At 38.9% G+C, this 17,554-nt stretch overlaps 2 protein-coding genes across 7 annotated transcripts; both read left to right on the plus strand.

Annotated features, from left to right (window-relative positions):
- Positions 1–1,128: 1,128 nt before the first annotated feature.
- mapre3a (microtubule-associated protein, RP/EB family, member 3a) lies at positions 1,129–8,404 on the plus strand. Of its 2 annotated transcripts, none has more exons than XM_026933935.3 (7): positions 1,129–1,283; positions 3,811–3,933; positions 4,179–4,324; positions 4,727–4,922; positions 5,780–5,916; positions 6,281–6,433; positions 7,086–8,404. In XM_026933935.3, exons 2-7 carry the CDS (start codon positions 3,813–3,815, stop codon positions 7,152–7,154), a joined length of 822 nt encoding a protein of 273 aa, XP_026789736.1. In that variant the 5' UTR covers positions 1,129–1,283; positions 3,811–3,812; the 3' UTR covers positions 7,155–8,404. The 2 variants fall into 2 exon arrangements, with proteins under 2 accessions (XP_026789736.1, XP_026789737.1); XM_026933936.3 differs by having other exon boundaries at positions 1,130–1,283; positions 4,727–4,883.
- Positions 8,405–9,786: 1,382 nt separating this feature from the next.
- On the plus strand, positions 9,787–17,212 carry senp6b (SUMO specific peptidase 6b). 5 transcript variants are annotated; one of them, XM_034307861.2, is made up of 18 exons: positions 9,787–9,838; positions 10,364–10,516; positions 10,604–10,668; positions 11,023–11,126; positions 11,273–11,413; positions 11,815–11,848; positions 12,143–12,301; positions 12,705–12,883; positions 13,086–13,219; positions 13,292–13,408; positions 13,481–13,603; positions 13,684–13,776; positions 13,921–14,111; positions 14,863–14,921; positions 15,023–15,075; positions 15,220–15,288; positions 16,551–16,701; positions 16,881–17,212. In XM_034307861.2, exons 2-18 carry the CDS (start codon positions 10,380–10,382, stop codon positions 17,016–17,018), a joined length of 1,947 nt encoding a protein of 648 aa, XP_034163752.2. In that variant the 5' UTR covers positions 9,787–9,838; positions 10,364–10,379; the 3' UTR covers positions 17,019–17,212. The 5 variants fall into 5 exon arrangements, with proteins under 5 accessions (XP_034163752.2, XP_026790086.3, XP_026790088.3 ...); XM_026934285.3 differs by having other exon boundaries at positions 9,801–9,944; XM_026934287.3 differs by having other exon boundaries at positions 9,801–9,944; positions 13,125–13,219.
- The last annotated feature ends 342 nt before the right edge of the window (positions 17,213–17,554 follow it).

Genomic DNA, 17,554 nt, shown 5'->3' on the forward strand with positions numbered 1-17,554 from the left:
ACTGCTGCCCTTGAGACAAGCTGTGCGCAAACTATACAGTAGCAATAATAACATGCATGGGTACTGCACATAGTTACAGCATAATTGGCCTGTTATTTTAGGGTTTCAGTTTTTTTTTCAGTTGTCTCCTTACTAGACAAAGACATAGTACGCTACCTATGGAGTAGAAGACATTATGTCATAATAGTTCTACCACAAATGCCTTGTTGACATGTGACAGTACTCTTACACTTTAACTATAGCTAATATAGTTATTACATGTGGTTAAAAAAACATTGAAATTATATTCTCTGAACACTGCACCACTTTTTACAAATTAAACATACAGACATTTCAACCTCTGTGGACAAAAGTGTTTTATAGTCCAGGCTTTGCATTCGGCAAATATTCAGGGTAAACTTGACGTAGATTCCGTCACTATCTGAGAAAATTTCTCCCACACATTGATGAATTGATTTAGTTTGTCTTCTATCTAGCTGCAGGAATAATTTAATGTATAAAAATAAAGCCAGACCTTGGACATTTGCTATAGAAAACCAAACAGGGTGTGCTGCTATAGAAAAATAATCAACACTGGTGTGATGTGATTCCAAAGCTGATTATTTTCCAATAACAGCATGTACTGAAGTGTTCGATTCCTGCACAGCACTTTGCAAATGCTCAGATTTTATTTATCTGCAAAAAAAGATCCTGTTAGCACACGTTCGATAACAGCTATAAACAGTCGTTCCCTCACCACCCTCTCTTTTCTCTTTCTCTTGAAATTAATAAGACAAAAAAAGCAGCTTGTCATGTTATCACATATTATCGAGAAACTGGAAAACCCTCCATCTTAAAAACTTTCCTGTGTCAGAAAACTTTAAGATACAGCTTTAAGTTTACCTGTTACAACAAGTTACAGCATAAACTATAATGTATTAGAACTAGTGCATTAATACAAAGCAGTGATTTGTCTTGCATTTGGAAATACTGTCAGAGCTGCTGTTATAGAAAATTAATCAACACCTTCTGACAAATCAGAATCAATAATAATATTGCATTATTAAAAATAATAAATGCATTTTGAAATGTTTGTATTTGTTAAAGTATTAACTGTGAGACTTGGGCATATAAACGGCAGGGGCGGGGCGCAGGACAGTTCGGCGCATGCGCAGTAGCGGCGGGGGCGGCCCGTTACAAACCACTGCACCGCGCTGTAACCGCTAACCCAGCAGGGCTAGTCTGGGCTTTTGACAGGAGGCGTTACGTAGTCTACACTGGGAACGTAGGCAAAAGATAATACAGTAAGTACTTGAAGAATATGTATTTGGTCTTTTTGTTGTTTATTTGCTAAACACGCGCTCGGGCCGTTTTGGCGTTTGGGCCTTTGTGGCTGTGTGAGTGTGTGAGGGTCTGAGGGTCCAGTCAGTCAGTCAGTCAGTCAGAACGGCGCTTCCAGTGACAGAGTGCAGCGCGCGCGCCGCGGCCTGCCGCCATTTACATCTGTTTTTAGTGAGGCAGCATGACATTTAGTCCAGTCATCATCTTATAAATGAAAGCTCGGAGTAAAATAAGAGCGCTCTGAAGCCGTACAGACGACAATGACGGTGTGGGCTGGTGGGCTGTGGGCCTGCAGGCTGTGTGAAGAAATGCTCGCTGGAAATGCGGTCTGTAAGGTTGCACACCGCTGTCTGCTCTGTCAGTGTGGACATTTACTGACTCAGCTAACTGATCAAATACCATTCTAACCTACCCCAGGTGTCGTTCCAGAGGGCCAACATGATGTGTGTTTACAGTAAATATGCACATATTAATAATCAGTGGTCCTGAAGCAGAATCTAGAGAGCTAGCCATTCATTTATCAGTGCAGAGATACTCTAAAGGTAACGGTAGAGCTCAGGACAACGTGTTTACACCCAATCTAATATTAATTACACACTTTCTCTTTTGTAAATATTCCTCATCAAAATAAACTGCAGTCTAATGGGGTTTTCTTTACGAGTGAATCTCCTGCGCGTGCGATGGCACGTTAACTGTGCAATGGGGCAGAGTTAAAAAAAAAAAAACTCCAAGTGTTAAACACCTGCAGATTAAACTCACATCTGCACTGCATGGTAGGATTGCCAATCCAAAATGTCACAGAGAACCAGTGATTTGCTGCCACTAGGAATAAAGGTGTTATAAAGGTCATGATGCTTTTAGGAAATTGGTCCCAGTGCAGCACAGAATCAAATGCATGGACAGGAGCTTCTCAAGCTTTCTGTAACCAGGGACTTTAACTGTACATTTCAAAATGGCCCCATGAGTACTCATATACTTCATGATTGAGTTCAATATGTACAGTAATATTTTGTCTGTTTATTAGAGTTCCATTTCTGAACTTTCCACCTACCATACACATTATGCCCAAGGTGACATTATTCATAGGCTACTTGATTTTGAGATGATGTTTTGATTGAATCCATTCAATTCAAGTGACTGATCAAACAGGCTAGTAACTACAGGGTGTCCCAGAAGTCTTCATACACAGGGGACTGTGTACACCAGCACCACGTCGGTTGTGCCTTCGTCAGTGGATGCTCGTGGACGTCCACTTCTCGGTTGGTCTGCAGCACTTCCAGTCTTTTTGAATTTTTAATAAGTTTGGTAACAGTGTCGTGTGTGATGTGCTTGCCATGTTTCCTGTTAAAGTCCATCACAAGCTTGTGACAGCTTCCCGATCCAGCCATTAGAATGATTTCAATACGTTCTTCTTTTGTCTATGAATTCTTAAAGGCTATCCGAAAAAAAAAAAAAATAAACTAAGTATGAAAATTTTTGGAAGATGTTTTGCTAAAAAGTGTTATTTTCCCCCTCTGTCTGGAGACTTTTGGGACACCCTTAATAATAACTTTGATAATGATGGGTTGTGATTTCCACCAGCACTTCCATACCAGAACAACAAAAATAGAAAAAAAGAGAAAGTGTTATTCTTTATTATGGACTGTGCTTTGTTCATTCGTTCACATTTGAAGCACAAGAGCCAGTAAATGTGTTTAATTTTTGCATCAGAGAGCTGAAGTAAATTGGCTTTCATTAATAGCCAAGCACGTCTTTATAGTGAAGCCAAAGGCACCCTTCTGCATGCGCGCAGTGACGCGAAAGGCTTCTGCCCATGCTTCAATATTTGACGTGTTGGGATTGAGAACGAGTTGGATTTTCACCAGTGTAAAAAAAAAAATCACGACCCCCTGGCTATGCTTCGCTGACACCAGGATTTCCTTGGACTCCACTTTGAGAACCTCTGGTACAGATCACAGATTGTTGAACAGGTTGGGTGAAGCAGATGTGTCCAGGCTACTTGGTAACTGTTTATTTAAATGCTAAAGAATCCCAATCTAATCTGGAAGGATTAACTTTTTAAGATTAAAATGTGAAGGATTGTGATGTGCTTGCTTTCTTTACTCTGTGATGATTCAACACTTTAGATAACTAGAGATGTAGAAGACCAGAGCACTATGCTGTTTAGTGCTTTTTTAACCTATTGCATAAAATTCACCTTCTTTATAACAAACATCATGTTTTGCTCAGAGAACCTGAAAGAAAATGTGATCTGTTTACTTTGTCCCTGTCATATTGCACATGATTGATCAGTATTAATTATCTAAAAGACAGAAGTCTTTTTTTTTTTAATCTTCCATGAAAAATGTAGTTACCCCTTCCTGCCCCAAAGGTCTTTTGACTTTATGTTCACTTTGAAATGGCCACTTTTCACTGTCCGGTCAAATTCCAATGGATAAAGTCCAGCCAGACATAATAATAACTGTCTTTACATCATTTCCTCCATGTAAGGAATGGCGGTGAATGTATACTCCACGTCTGTAACCAATGAGAACCTGAGCCGACATGACATGCTGGCATGGGTGAATGACTCTCTCCAGCTCAGCTACACCAAAATAGAACAGTTATGTTCAGGTGAGTCTCACCATGTTCACCATGTTCATCAATAAACAGACTGACAGTTTCACATTAGCTACATTCACTGTCTTGGTCATTGTCTTTCCCCCAAATTTCCCAAGTGTCACAAACTCATTTGGATCTGAGTGATTCTGACTGATGCTGTTTGTTCACCAGATCAAAATGGCACTCCTTATTTAAGCATAATGACTTAGAATCATAATGAACAAGATAAACATTTTTGTGTTTTTGTTTATCTATAGGTGCAGCATATTGTCAGTTCATGGACATGTTATTCCCAGGGTGTATTTTTCTAAAGAAGGTGAAATTCCAAGCAAAGCTGGAACACGAGTATATACACAATTTCAAAGTTCTTCAGGCAGCTTTCAAGAGGATGAGTGTGGACAAAGTTAGTCTGTTTTCATTGTTTTAAATATTTTCATTTAAATATTGTCATTTCATTTAGCAATGCTTTTTATTCAACAATAATGTATTAAAAGTCCATTGTTTTGCTTACCCACTTATGCAATATAAATTTCATAACACTATATGGGGAAAAAGTCAGTTATACTGAGCTTACATTTGATTACATATCTGACAGTTTTATATATCAAGTGTCTGTACATTGTGCTTTGCTTAGTTATTTATTGAAAAATTGAGAATTTCATATTTTGTTATCAGTTTTCAGGCAGTGAGTGTCAACATGTCTTCATGATTATACCACAAAGTAGATTCAATATTACGAGAGGTTCAAAACGACCTGAATGAATTGTCTATTTGTAATTATTTTTCCTTTTTATTACTCGATCAGATAATCCCAGTGGAAAAGCTTGTAAAGGGAAAGTTCCAAGACAACTTTGAATTCGTCCAGTGGTTCAAGAAATTCTTTGATGCCAACTATGATGGAAAAGAGTATGATCCTCTTCAAGCTAGACAGGGCCAAGACATCGCTCCTCCCCCGAATCCAGGTGAACACTTTTCCCACAAACCCAAGAGAACTGGTCCAGGTAACCCCATGATTCTACTGCACCTCTGCTGCATCCATCGCTGAGCTTCTACCCTGCAAGTGGCCGGTTTGTGCACGGTCTTGGGAATGACTGCTCCATGCTCAAGCTTCCATAAAAGTGAACAGTGTGAAATTGCATCTTGTGGTGAAATAAATATTCAGCTCAGTGCCATTGAGAAAACGCTCAAGGCAAACATGTGAATAACAACCAAAGTTGCACGGTGATGACTTGGGCTAATAGTTTAAATTATGTACAGGCAGAACTTAAATTATTCTCATGCACTGCAAGGATGTATGTGTTTTTGAGTAAGTTTTTGTTACCTCTCAATCCAAAAAATATGATCTGAAAATTCTTCATTGTTTTGACGTCAGGAAGTACTATGAAAATATTATAATTGAGCCAGATATTTGTTTTATTATAATATGCCATTTTGAAGTCAATAATAGGACAACAAATATGACAAGTAACCTGCAAATTAAAAATGGTTAACAATTGACCTTTGCTTTGATGTCATTGGGCTGGATTGGAAATGTGTCCACAATTCAGTCTCTAATAACATCTTTTCATAATGATGTGACTTTGGTTAAACGTGCCCTAAAAGCTAATATTTTACAGAGTTCTTGTTCCCATTTGAGTTTAACCAATGTTACAGAATTAACAAAATGTCCATGCAATGGCTTTAGACTAGAAGGCTGATCTTACTCAGGCTTTACATACCAGATTTAGCCTAGCACATCATTAAACGTTGCTACTTCTGCATATTTAAAGTACATCAGCTTACTGCATGTTTGTTTTTATTTTGTATAGCTTGGTGGTAATAAGATGATGGCTCACCACTGAAGTGGTTTTGATTTCAGGGCCACAGAGAACATCACCAACAGTACCCAAAAACATGCCCACGCCACAGAGGGTGATGAACCCTACAGTCAGGAAGAACCCCAGTCTCGCTCGGAATGGAGGTGGCGATGCTGAGATCATGGAGCTTAATCAACAGGTAGAGTCACTGGGAGGGTAAGGACGTCTTAATCTGCCTTCCAGTCTTTCACGTAAGTTGGGTGATGTATAATTGTTTTTTATAATTCTACACAATTGCAAATCTATCTTTAGTAACTGATACTTTGTCTGTTTATCTCAGCCTACTACTTGTACAGATGAGTGAACTCTTTTCTGTAGTCATAGTGTAGCAAATGATTACAATACGTCCAATAGTGTATGTCCAATATTCTCATTATAGGTACAGAACTGTTTGGCCTGTTTTTAATGACCTACATTCCTCAGAATAGATCTACCTCTGCCTGCCCTCTCTCAGTAGTAACAGAAGTCGTCCTTCCCTGTTTCTTTCTGTTTCCTTTGCAAAGTTAATGGAACTGAAGTTAACTGTAGACGGTCTGGAGAAGGAAAGAGATTTCTACTTCAGCAAACTGCGAGACATTGAGCTGATCTGCCAGGAACACGAGAACGAGAACAACCCCATCCTCACTAGGATAGTCGACATCCTTTATGCCACAGAGGTATGAGTGGATAATGATTTGGTAATAGTTGAGTGATTATGCGTTACGCTAGGTTCACACTAACAAGACAAATCAAACCAATGACCCATTCATTTTCTATGTATGTGCGTAACACGGAGTCACGATTTTAGTAACAGCAGCAAGTGACAAAGTGACAGTGTGATAGTTGAGATTTCATGCAAATTATGTATTACATAGTAAAGCAGCAAATCCAAACAATTGGCTCGAAAGTTTCCTCAGACCAATGTAATGTAATCCAACATTCTTCAGTTTCACGCTCGCAACTTGTCATTTTTCACCTGCAATTAGTTCCTATTTACAGACTGATGCACAAAAATGGAAGAAAAAAGATGAAACCATGGTTTCATTTTATCCTGTCATATATGACTCTCATTCAATGTGTATAGAGACATTACAAAGAAAAATAAAGCTTGGAAGTTAGTAGCAGAGATATTAATACCTCTGGTGAGTGTATGTAGCTGGTACAAGTAGTTCACATGCACAAGTGACAGCAGTAGCGTTCGCTACATGCCCACAAGAGACAAGCTACAAGCGACATGAGCAACTGGTTGCTTGTTAGTGTGAATGTAAGGCTAGAAATCGAGAGAGATGAGAAATAACTCTAATAAATGGCATGTTTCTCGGAATGCAGGAAGGATTTGCAGCGCCAGAAGATGAGGACATCGATGAGCAGGCCCACTTGGACCAGGATGAATACTGAGTTCTCCCTTCCCTTCCCGTCCCTTCCCTCCCTTCCTTCCTTTCCATATCCCCATTCTCCTGCCCTCTACCCCACTAATTTCCCCCCCTTGGAATTATTCCCCCATTGCACGCTGTTGATATCTCCTCCATTACCTCTGTATCTATGGATGCCCCGTATGTACTAAGTATGTTTGTCTACTCCTACTACAGTTCATGCACTACACCTCAGAGGCCCAGTACTACCCGCTTCACCCCCAGACAATAGCATCAGCAGTGATATATCCTAGTCATCTCAGCATGTTTTACATTACCACATGGAGAATGAACACGAACAAGGCATCAGACGCTGAGGGTAGCACAATGGACTTAACACAGTAAATGTTACGGTGAGAAAGTATTTTTGAAGAAAAAGCAAAAAAAAAAAAAAGGATGCTGCCTGGAATGCAGTTATTTGCCTTAGATCTCCTGCATATTTTGTCATCGCTCTGTACTTGCTCTGTTCATTAGGGTCATTCTACAAAATATTTATGTTACTGACAAGCTAGCACAATAACAATTAACTATACTGTGAATTCTATCAGTCTACCATATTTGGATTTGCTTTTTTGGGTCTTTTTGGATAAAGGACAAAGATATTATAAAGGAAGTGTAGGAAGACAAAAAGAAAACAAAAGAAAGGGACGTTTTAAAATGAAAAATAATTAAGAAACCAAACTCAAAGAATGTAACACGTTGCCCTTTTAGCATTTAGTTAGTTACTACATATCTAATGGGAGCATGTGAATGTTATACATGTATAGTGAATGAGTGATATATTTGTATTTTTTTTAATGGCACTTTGGTTCAGTTTGATTGATTCAATACTGCTCAGACAGTTTCCAATAATGAAACTACTGTTGGAATGGAAAGTGGTATTTGATACTAATCAATCAGAACAGTGACACTACTGATCAAATGGCATTTAATTAAGGTTTTGCTGCTAATTTTACTGCATTGTGTATCTTGTTTTCTTATTTATTTTATTCTGCTATTGATTAGCATGAGCCGTGTTTTTGTGACTATTTTATGTTAGGAGTTAAGGCCCAGATGTGAAGGAACTGAATGCTGTTTGCTAGAAGCATTGTGCTGCCTTTACAGTCTGAATCCTCACCCATCTGCATCGAGACTGTCTCACTCATACTTGTTTTGTCTACATTTAAAAAAAATGGACATGATAGTGTTTGCATAAATTGTTTTGCGTTTTATTGAGTAAATAAACAGTTGTAAAAATGTATGTCTCCAAGCCTGTTGTTATGCAGTTTAGTATATTGGCTTTATAACTAAAGATCAGAGAAGGTCTGGGTTTTAAGTACTATTAAGGAATTATATCTGTTCCTTGTATGTACAGAAATTGCAGTCTGCTTGTACATAAAATTTTAGTTAACTTGATTTGGCTCATTGACTCAGTTAATAAATAGGACATCTGGCGTCTTTAGGATATAAGCATTTAACTGATAGAGCATAAATGACTTGGCTACAATACAAACACTTAAAATGCAACTAGCAAGCGCTTTGGACGCGCATGCGCACAAGAGTACTGCGCTGCTAAGTTGACATACACAGTACATAAGCACATAACGTTATACACTCACTGTGCACTTTATTAGGAACTCCCGTACTTACCCACCCACAGTGTGACTTTAAAATTTGAGGTTACAAATTTCTTCTCCAGCTTTTCTCTGCTGGTGAAAAAAAAAAAAAAAAAGTCGGGCAAAGGCCTGGTTATGTTTTTGCTACCCTGTATACCTGGGAGTCGATACCAATAAGAGTCGATTCTCCGATTCCAGGCACTTGGGAGTCGATTCCAGAGCTTTGGACTCGATTCTACACGGTGTCTGTTTCGCTCCATGAACACTGGGGTTCGTATAAGACAGTTGGGCATTATAAGGGTGAACACGGTTAAAACATGAAGTATTCCCCCAATTTATACTAACAACAAAAAGAAAAACAGGGAAAAATACCTTTGTGCAAGTGCTACACTGGTCCGTTCAACACCATTTAACAATACTCCACACAGACAGAAAACTACACAAGCCTCACGAGTGCCCTCTACAGGCGCAATGTGGCATCTGCAGTCATTTAAGGAGGGAGGGAGGGCGATTTGGCATAATAAGCTGCAGATTTGTTTAGACCCATTCAGGTTTATTTTTGCGCCCAATCTATCTATTCAAGTATTAAACTCATTATCCAGATGTGTACAGTGATAGTCTGGCTTTTAATTGGAGCCATAGAGCTTTTTATTGCTGAAACTTCCACCAACAGAACACATTATTAGGTTGTCTTTATTTGTAGTTGGGTTAAAGCCTTTCAATTCAAGTGTATAGTAAAAATAACTAGTCTTCTGTTTTGTTTGAAACTCATAACAGCAGTTATAGCTGTATCATGCACGTCATTAATACTGAACTATTTATTTTGACAGATTTCTTTCCTTTTGCCTTGGTTTTTAGACTCGAGAAAATGATTTTATGGAATCGACTCTTTGAATCGACTACATCGCTTAGCATTACTTAGAATCAGAATCAGAATCGACTCTGAAACATGCTGGAATCGAACAGCAGCAGTTAGTGCCTAACGAAAGCTAATTTGTTTAAATTGATTGCGTTTTGCGCATGCGCAACATAGTAACCCTGATAAACGGCTGGTCTCGCTCTGTAGGGCGTCGAGGTAGTGTTTGAACGGGAGAAATGTTAGATAACCTAATGTAACTTAGTTAAAGCTTGTAAGGTTTGTAAATAATACCAAATTGATGCTTCAGCCAGTGAATAACAAGGTTTGTGCTAAGAAGGTAACAGACAGAGTTGTTTTTTTGTATTTTAAATAGCTAGTGCTAGCTGAGATACACTAGCCCAGACATGGTTAGAAACTAAAACTCACTATGGGGTTTCCCTTTCTTCCTTATCAACCACTTTCTTATTTATTAAGATATAAGCAATACAGTTTTATTTTTTTAAGACCACCAGAAATTAACCAGTTACATGTTGGACATCCCCCCTCCCCCCTCCCCACAACACTATAACCATATGCTATGAGTTATGATGTCTTTTTTTTCTTTCTTTTTCCCCCTCAAAGTTCCAACCTCAAAATGAAGCTGAACTAAAGATTGCACAGACTGCTATGACTGAAGAATGGAGGACTGGGACATTGCATGTCTTTGTGTTTTTCCTTAAAAAATGTTTCTCTGTCCTGCAGTGAGCCCTCACCAAGCATGCCACAAATCCTAGAGGAAAATAACAGGTTTACATTGTCCATTAACCAGTGCACACTTCCATCACAAGGTGTTGTCCTTAAAAGGCGTCACTTCCAGCATGCTCTTCTGGTTGATAGGAGTAAGAATGCAAAAAGGTTGGCTATGTAGTTTTTTTTTAAGTGTATAACATTGTTTCAAATGAAATAGGAACCCATAATTTCTCATTAGTGTACCACTTGCAGGATGGGCAGCAATGACGAGATGGAGAATCCTGAGACAAATGAGTTACCACTCATGAATAAAGTTGGTAAGTTTGTAATTTATGCTCCAAATAAATACACTCATTGCTGATCTTGTAAGCATTCCTTTTGTATTTGTGTGCTGAATGAAATGCATGCAAGACCACTGATGTGTCTTTAGAAGGGCTGGAGATATCACTGCAACAGTGAAGTTCACATATGATGTTCTGTTGGCTTTTAGGGGTGATGAATGATTTGCAGGTAAAAAATCCTGCTCTGTAGTGCACTGTTTGGAAAATGTGAATGCATTTGTGCCGCGTCTTGTCGACTAGCTTATCAAGAGTTTGTAGTGTAGGTGAGGGTGCAGATGTAGCCTGTGGATGTGTCAAATATCTGAATAACAGTGACTTTTCATAAAACAGGCCCGGTTGTTAAACCTAAGAGATCCAACTCGGAAGAACTGATGTCATATGTGGATACACAGCCTCTGCTCAGAGTTCCACGAAAGTATCGAATGAGGGATCAGGTACTATGAAAGATGCAAAATGGTTTTAGAATGCATTGTTTGTTGCGTGCGGTCCAGGCAGCAATCATTTATTGTTGATATCATTTTACTAGTTTCATTTGCATCCTTATCTGTCATGTATTGTGAACATGTGTGTTTCTTTGCAGTATGGATACCTTTTGCCAAAAAAACACAAGGCAAGGGAACCAGCCTCTGCAGCACATATGGAAGGGTGTAACAAACTTACTCTCGGTGTCAAAAGTCTTAAACTTGGAACACTAAACGTGATTTTCAGAGGGCCTGTCACAGTGAGTCTTTGGCCTTTTCAGATTTTAAGACTGAATTCTCACAGCACCATCCTGAGTTACTGTTTGTGTGGAGTTTCTGTGCACAATCAGTGTCTGTACAGGTTTCCTTTGGGTTCCTCCAGGTTCCTTCCACCTCCTAAAAACATACTGGCAGCTGGAATGGCTAAGCTAAATTGCCCCTTTGTGTGAGTGTGAGTGTGTGTGTGTTGCCCTGTAATAGATTGGCATCCTATCCAGGGTGTATTTCTGCCTTACACCTAGTGTTCCTGGGATATAATCGGCCTGTTTGGCTAGGATATAATGGTTATGCAAGATGAATTAAGTCTTATTCATTCAGCTAATAAGGAGTTTGTTGGTGCAAAGAAATGGCCAACTCTAACTAGTCTATGTTTCTGTTGCAGTTTTCATTGGATTATATTGAGATTACAAGTGAAGGTACGAACCATATTATGGATGGTGTAAAGTGGATATTGGTTTGCTTACTCAGGCAGTTAAGCAGTCGTATAGTCTCCTCTCATCACTTGGTAATGAGTACATATTCACCCTCATCAGTTCTGCCCTTGAATTAAGGTTGAAAGGGACTGCTATTGATCTTTGAAAATGTAACATCACATGTATTATTAATTCTGTACGGACTGCTTGTTATTCTTGCATAGCCTCTCGTTTAAAATGCACCAAAGTTATTTTTGCCTTGAAGCCTCTCTTGACCTGTGTTGTCCTTTTTTAAAGTGCGAATTGAGGCGTTAGAGCTCACCAGCTGTGAATGGTGCAGAGGACATAGACTGCCTGCTCTGTTTCTGCAAATGACTGATGCAGCCTGTCGGCATCTGGGAGAGCAGCTCGCCATGTCTACAGATATGGGGACGCGGGATGATCGTCAGAGCAAGAGTTAGTAGGCGAAAGTCTTTTCACACTTCAGTTTCTGCTGCATTTCTGCTCCCTAAAGTGGTGTGTCATATTTTTTCGTCATATCATTCAGTGATGCAAAAGCACAGCTGGTAATAAACCTGTTGTGAAATGACACATTTATCTTTTGAGACGGATAAGAAAGGTGCACTTAGAACTCCATTATAAGTGAGTTTTGTGTACACTGATTTTCCATTCTTTTCTTGGTCACGGAAACATTTTCTTGCTTTTCGTTGTTTTCACTCTAATGATACAGATGCAGTAGCTAGTCATTTACTTAAAAAAAAAAAAACACTGGAGCATTTCTTTAAAGCCAGAATAGCAGCTTAGCTAAAAATCAGGATAATTATGACCATTTCAGAAGATTATTCTTTCCCCCTGACAGATCAGCAAGAAAAATACCTCATCATTATCTTTGAGAGTGTGCCAACAGTGCTGGAGGAGGCCACACTAGAAGAAATATTCACAGAAATTGGCAGGCTTAGGAATTTAAGCAACTTCCTAGTCACACTAACATATGAGGAAGCCACTGACAGACTAATGGCACATAAACATTGTCAGAAGGTGAGTTGTCATGGAAGTGTGACCTTGCTACTTTAAAGAATGTATTCTTTAATTTTTGCGTGCAAGAGCTATTATTAGTATTGTGATCACGTGTAAGGAGTCTATATATTTTAGTGGAAACTTAGACAATTTGTTAATTTAGAATATTTTGATAACAGGAGGATGATATACAGGATATCTCTTTTCTTTGTGTTGGGGTTAGGAGTTATACTCGGTTGCCTTCTCTCCCACTAATGTTCAGAGTGAGGTAACAACCCTGAGTATTTCAGACAGTGAAGATGATGGTGATGATGACGCAATGGCGTGCCCATCCTCACACACTCAATTAGCCAAAACGTGAGTGGTTTTAGTTATTAATACTACTTTGATATGCTTCTGGTAGCATCTCTAGAGGCTTTTGTTTTCCAGACTGGTTGTGTACCCACCTCCCCCAGCTAAGGGTGGCTTTTCCATCAGTAAGGAAGACCTCAGTTGTCTCGAAGAGGGTGAATTCCTCAATGACGTGATAATGGATTTCTATTTGAAGTAGGTGCAAACTCCTAATGGGTTTTATTTTTGAAGAAATTTTGCTTACAGTTTATTTTGTATGTGTTTCAGATATTTGGTCTGTGAGAAGTTACAGGAGGAAGATGCCAACAGGTGTCATGTGTTCAGCTCCTTCTTCTACAAGAGTCTCACTCAGAATGACCTGAAGGAGGATCTATACAGCACAGGTTTATCGTAAGTCTGAAAGCTATAGTCCATACAATTATCTGATGCTTATGTATCCCCAAATATTATGTTGTCCAACTTGCCCACAGCATTCAAGAGAGGAGGCATAACCGGGTGAAAACATGGACCAGGCATTTGGATCTTTTCAAGAAGGACTTCATTTTTGTTCCGATTAACCAGTCGTGAGTTCTGCTTTTCCCTTTATTTTTTAGAGAGGTATTTTTTTTTCATAAGTAACTTTTCACATAATGTTTAACATCAGTGTCAGATTTGATGTAGACTTTTTAATCATTATTAAATATTAGCTAACGCTGATTTTATCTCAGGGCTCACTGGTACCTGGCTGTTATCTGCTTCCCGGGCCAAGCTTCACACTGCTCCATTATGGATCCTTGTGAGAAAAAGAATGAGGAGAGCTCGATAGTGTTTACTCCCAGCTCCCCTTTTTCAAACCCCATGTCACTTTTCTACAGACACCAAACGTCTGAGCAGGTTTTCAAGAGGAGTGCATCTGAAGGTAACAACAAACTCAGCGCTGATTGGTTATTCAATCCCTGCTAGGGATGTGCATGGTTATTTGAACACCCAGAAGTGAGATTGCACACTCTGCACGTTTAATGCGGTGGAAAATGATACTTTGATTACAACATATTAAATATGCTTTTATTCTCCACTCATAGGATGTTAACCAAATATCCATTCATTAACTCATACAGATATTCAAATAATTAAAGAAGGGCAGAAGGCATATCCTTAGCCCAACTGGGTTTATTTCCAGTGACAGTAAATTGATAAAATTTAACTTATATCAGGTGACCTACTCAAAATTAGTCACACTGAAATGTGTGAATCAGAATTAACACATGAAGTAACCTCCATTCTTAGTAAGTAACATACAGTACCCAAGCTGTGCATTGATCTGTGTGGAAATCAGTCAATATCTACAGTACGTGGTGACACATGCAAGCTGACGCTGTTAAAATGGCAAGTTTAAGCGACATTCCTGAAATTATAGCGCTTTCAGCTTCAGTAAATGCTGTTTTTCATGTAATTGAAAAAGCACTTTTGATTGTTTTTGCTTTTATGCCACTTACAACAACTGTTTGTTTTGCTACTGAACATAAGGTAATGTTTTATTTTGCATAAAAATTGATAATCACTTCTGAGTTGGTGCAGTTGCTTTCAGGCTGATTATACAAATCAAAAGGTGGCCCACTAAAATAAATAAGTAATGGAGTGAAACATTACCCTCCTCCCAATCTTTACAGGTGAGATGGATGAGGGCTTCTGCTTTGTTTCAGATGATGACCTAGATGATGAATTTCAGGTAATTTGGTCAACATCTTCTTGGTTCCATAGATGTGTGAACTGATATCAGTGTTTTGTCATGCTATTAGTAACTTTTTAATACCTTTTTTTTTTCTTTAGTATAATGGAACCAGCAGATATGTATTCAAAATAAGTGATACTACTTCTAAACAGTGAGTACTACACTCAGGTCTCTTGTCTGTCTATGACATACCTTTCAGTTTCAAAGCAGGATTCTTTCTTAAAACATTGTTACACTGCAGTTTATGTTGGGCATACTAGTCATCTTATTTTGTGTTTTTATCATGTATCTGTAGGCCCTGCATTCTCATTATGGACTCTCTCAGCTGTGGTGCCAAACCAGCAGTGGTGAAAGTATTACAAGAGTAAGTGAGTAAGTCATCTAATCGATTACTTGCATTGTTTTCATAAATCCCACTCCTGCCTGCTTGCAAAAGAATCCTGGCCAATCCAAAGTTAGACCAATCCTGTCTGCTCCCACAGTTATTTTTTTGAATACCCAGTATTTTCTAATGAACGTCTCTCTCTCTCTCTCTGTATGTGTGTGTATGTGTATTTATATATATTTTTTGTAGGGTCACACCGTACCAGTACCAATGCACACCTCTAGTTCCATGTGAATGTACACTCACTGTCCACTTTATTAGGAACACCTGTACAGCTGCACATTCATCCAGTTATCTAATGAGCAGCAGCACAATGCAATCATTCATGTAGACACAGGACAAGAGCCTCAGTTAAATGTTCACATCAAACATCAGAATGAAGAAAAAGTGTGATCCCTGTGACTTTGATCGTGGCATGGCTATTGGTGCCAGATGGGCTGGTTTGAGTATTTCAGAAACTGCTGACCTCCTGGTAGTTTCACACACAACAGTCTCTACAGTTTACAAAGAACAGTGCGGAAAAACAAAAAACATTTTGTGAGTGACAGAGGCACAGGCTCACCCAAACTGGACAGTTGAAGATCACCTGGTCTTTTTCCAGTCTGAAGCTGTCCAGTTTTGATGAGTCTGTGCCCATGGTAGCTTCAGATTCTTGTTCCTGGCTGACAGGAGTGAAACCCAATGTGCTCTTCTGCCTGTCAACCTCATGGTTTGTGTTGTGTTGTGTTCTGAGATGCTTTTCTTCTCACCCCAGTTGTGAAGGGTGTTTGAGTTACTATAGACTTCCTGTCAGCTCCTCTGATCTCTCTAATCAACAAGGTGGTTCAACATGCAGTCCCTCCACTCACAGGATGTTTTTTGTTTTTCACACCGTTCTGTGTAGACTCTAGAGACTGTTGTGTGTGAAAAACCCAGGAGATCAGCAGTTTATGAAATATTCAAACCAGTCCATCTAGTACCAACAACCATGCCATGATCAAAGTCACAGAGATCACAATTTTTCTACATTCTGATGTTTGATGTGAACATTAACTGAAGCTCTTGACCTGTATCTGTGTGATGTTTTGCCTTGCATTGCAATGCAATGTTTGCCACATGATTGGCTGATTAGATAATTGCATGAATGTGTAGTTGTACAGGTATTCCTAATAAAGTGGAAGGTGTGTGTATACATATACAGATTATTTGCATGTGTGTTGGTATGTTGTATGCCTGTGTATTGATGTGTCATAAATAAAAAGGTATTTGGAGATGGAGTGGCGTGTGAGAAAGGGCTCATTGTGGGGCTTTGAGAAACAAGCCATGAACGGATGGAGTGTGCAGGTCCCACAGCAGGATAATCATACCGACTGTGGAGTTTATGTTTTGCAGTATGTGGAAAGCTTTATCACAGTAAGTATGCAACACATGGTTTTATATCTTTGTTAACTTGGAGAGCAGCTTGATTATTAAAGTTATGATGTTTAGACTCATTCAGCAAAATTTGTTTTGAATGAAAAACACCATGCTATAGGTAGTATTTCAGTTTCTTTGATTTCACTTGTTCCTGTTTTTTATTATGTTATTTCTAGAACCCACCAAGGACCTTCCATCCTGCCATGGATCTGAGGGATTGGTTTCCACAGAAGCTTGTGAAAAAGAAGCGGGAACAAATCAAATGGCTTATCTGTAGACTCCACCATCAACAGCAAGCTGAACTAGGAGAATGAGTGCCTCCTAGAGATTCTCTTTGATATTGCAACCCTAACCCCAATTCAGGCACTTAGCCCAGCTTTCAAATGTCTGTTAGGATAGAATGATTTTGTTTTTTGTATTTAGACTAAGAACAATTTTGTTTGAAGGTTGTGTAAACATAGCAACATAGCATATTATCTAGCAAAATAAAAATATTTATTTCAGTCTATTTTGTTTATTGTTTATATATATTTTCACATTTCCCTTCTACCTTGGTTCAGTTGAATCAGGTATGGTGTTCTTTCTTGTACATGGTGAAAACACGTTTAAGTTATTAAGACGGATTAGACCATGTCCTGCTGACTAGGTTTTTAATCAATTATTAGTAGTCCTGGTCTCTTTAGAGTTATCCATCTGCTCTGCAAGTAAACCAACATAATGTGTGGTAACTTGAGCCTAATGCGTCACTCAGGATTCACCTCACTATTCCAGGTTTTTGGTATTTTTAACAATAGATGTATATGTATGTTCATGTATTATGTTCTCACGTTGTAACCTCTGTTTGTGTGCA

The sequence above is a fragment of the Pangasianodon hypophthalmus genome, chromosome 10 (genome assembly GCF_027358585.1).
Source record: "Pangasianodon hypophthalmus isolate fPanHyp1 chromosome 10, fPanHyp1.pri, whole genome shotgun sequence".
Taxonomy (NCBI): Eukaryota; Metazoa; Chordata; class Actinopteri; order Siluriformes; family Pangasiidae; genus Pangasianodon; species Pangasianodon hypophthalmus.

Excerpts from the sequence above, each read along its gene's own strand:
- senp6b (XM_034307861.2), top strand. The coding sequence starts at position 10,380 with ATGCCACAAATCCTAGAGGAAAATAACAGGTTTACATTGTCCATTAAC. Across the intron at positions 11,849-12,142 it reads TATTGAGATTACAAGTGAAG|TGCGAATTGAGGCGTTAGAG; the intron begins GTACGAACCATA and ends CCTTTTTTAAAG. Across the intron at positions 13,604-13,683 it reads CTATACAGCACAGGTTTATC|CATTCAAGAGAGGAGGCATA; the intron begins GTAAGTCTGAAA and ends ACTTGCCCACAG.
- mapre3a (XM_026933935.3), top strand. The coding sequence starts at position 3,813 with ATGGCGGTGAATGTATACTCCACGTCTGTAACCAATGAGAACCTGAGC. Across the intron at positions 3,934-4,178 it reads AATAGAACAGTTATGTTCAG|GTGCAGCATATTGTCAGTTC; the intron begins GTGAGTCTCACC and ends GTTTATCTATAG. Across the intron at positions 6,434-7,085 it reads ACATCCTTTATGCCACAGAG|GAAGGATTTGCAGCGCCAGA; the intron begins GTATGAGTGGAT and ends CTCGGAATGCAG.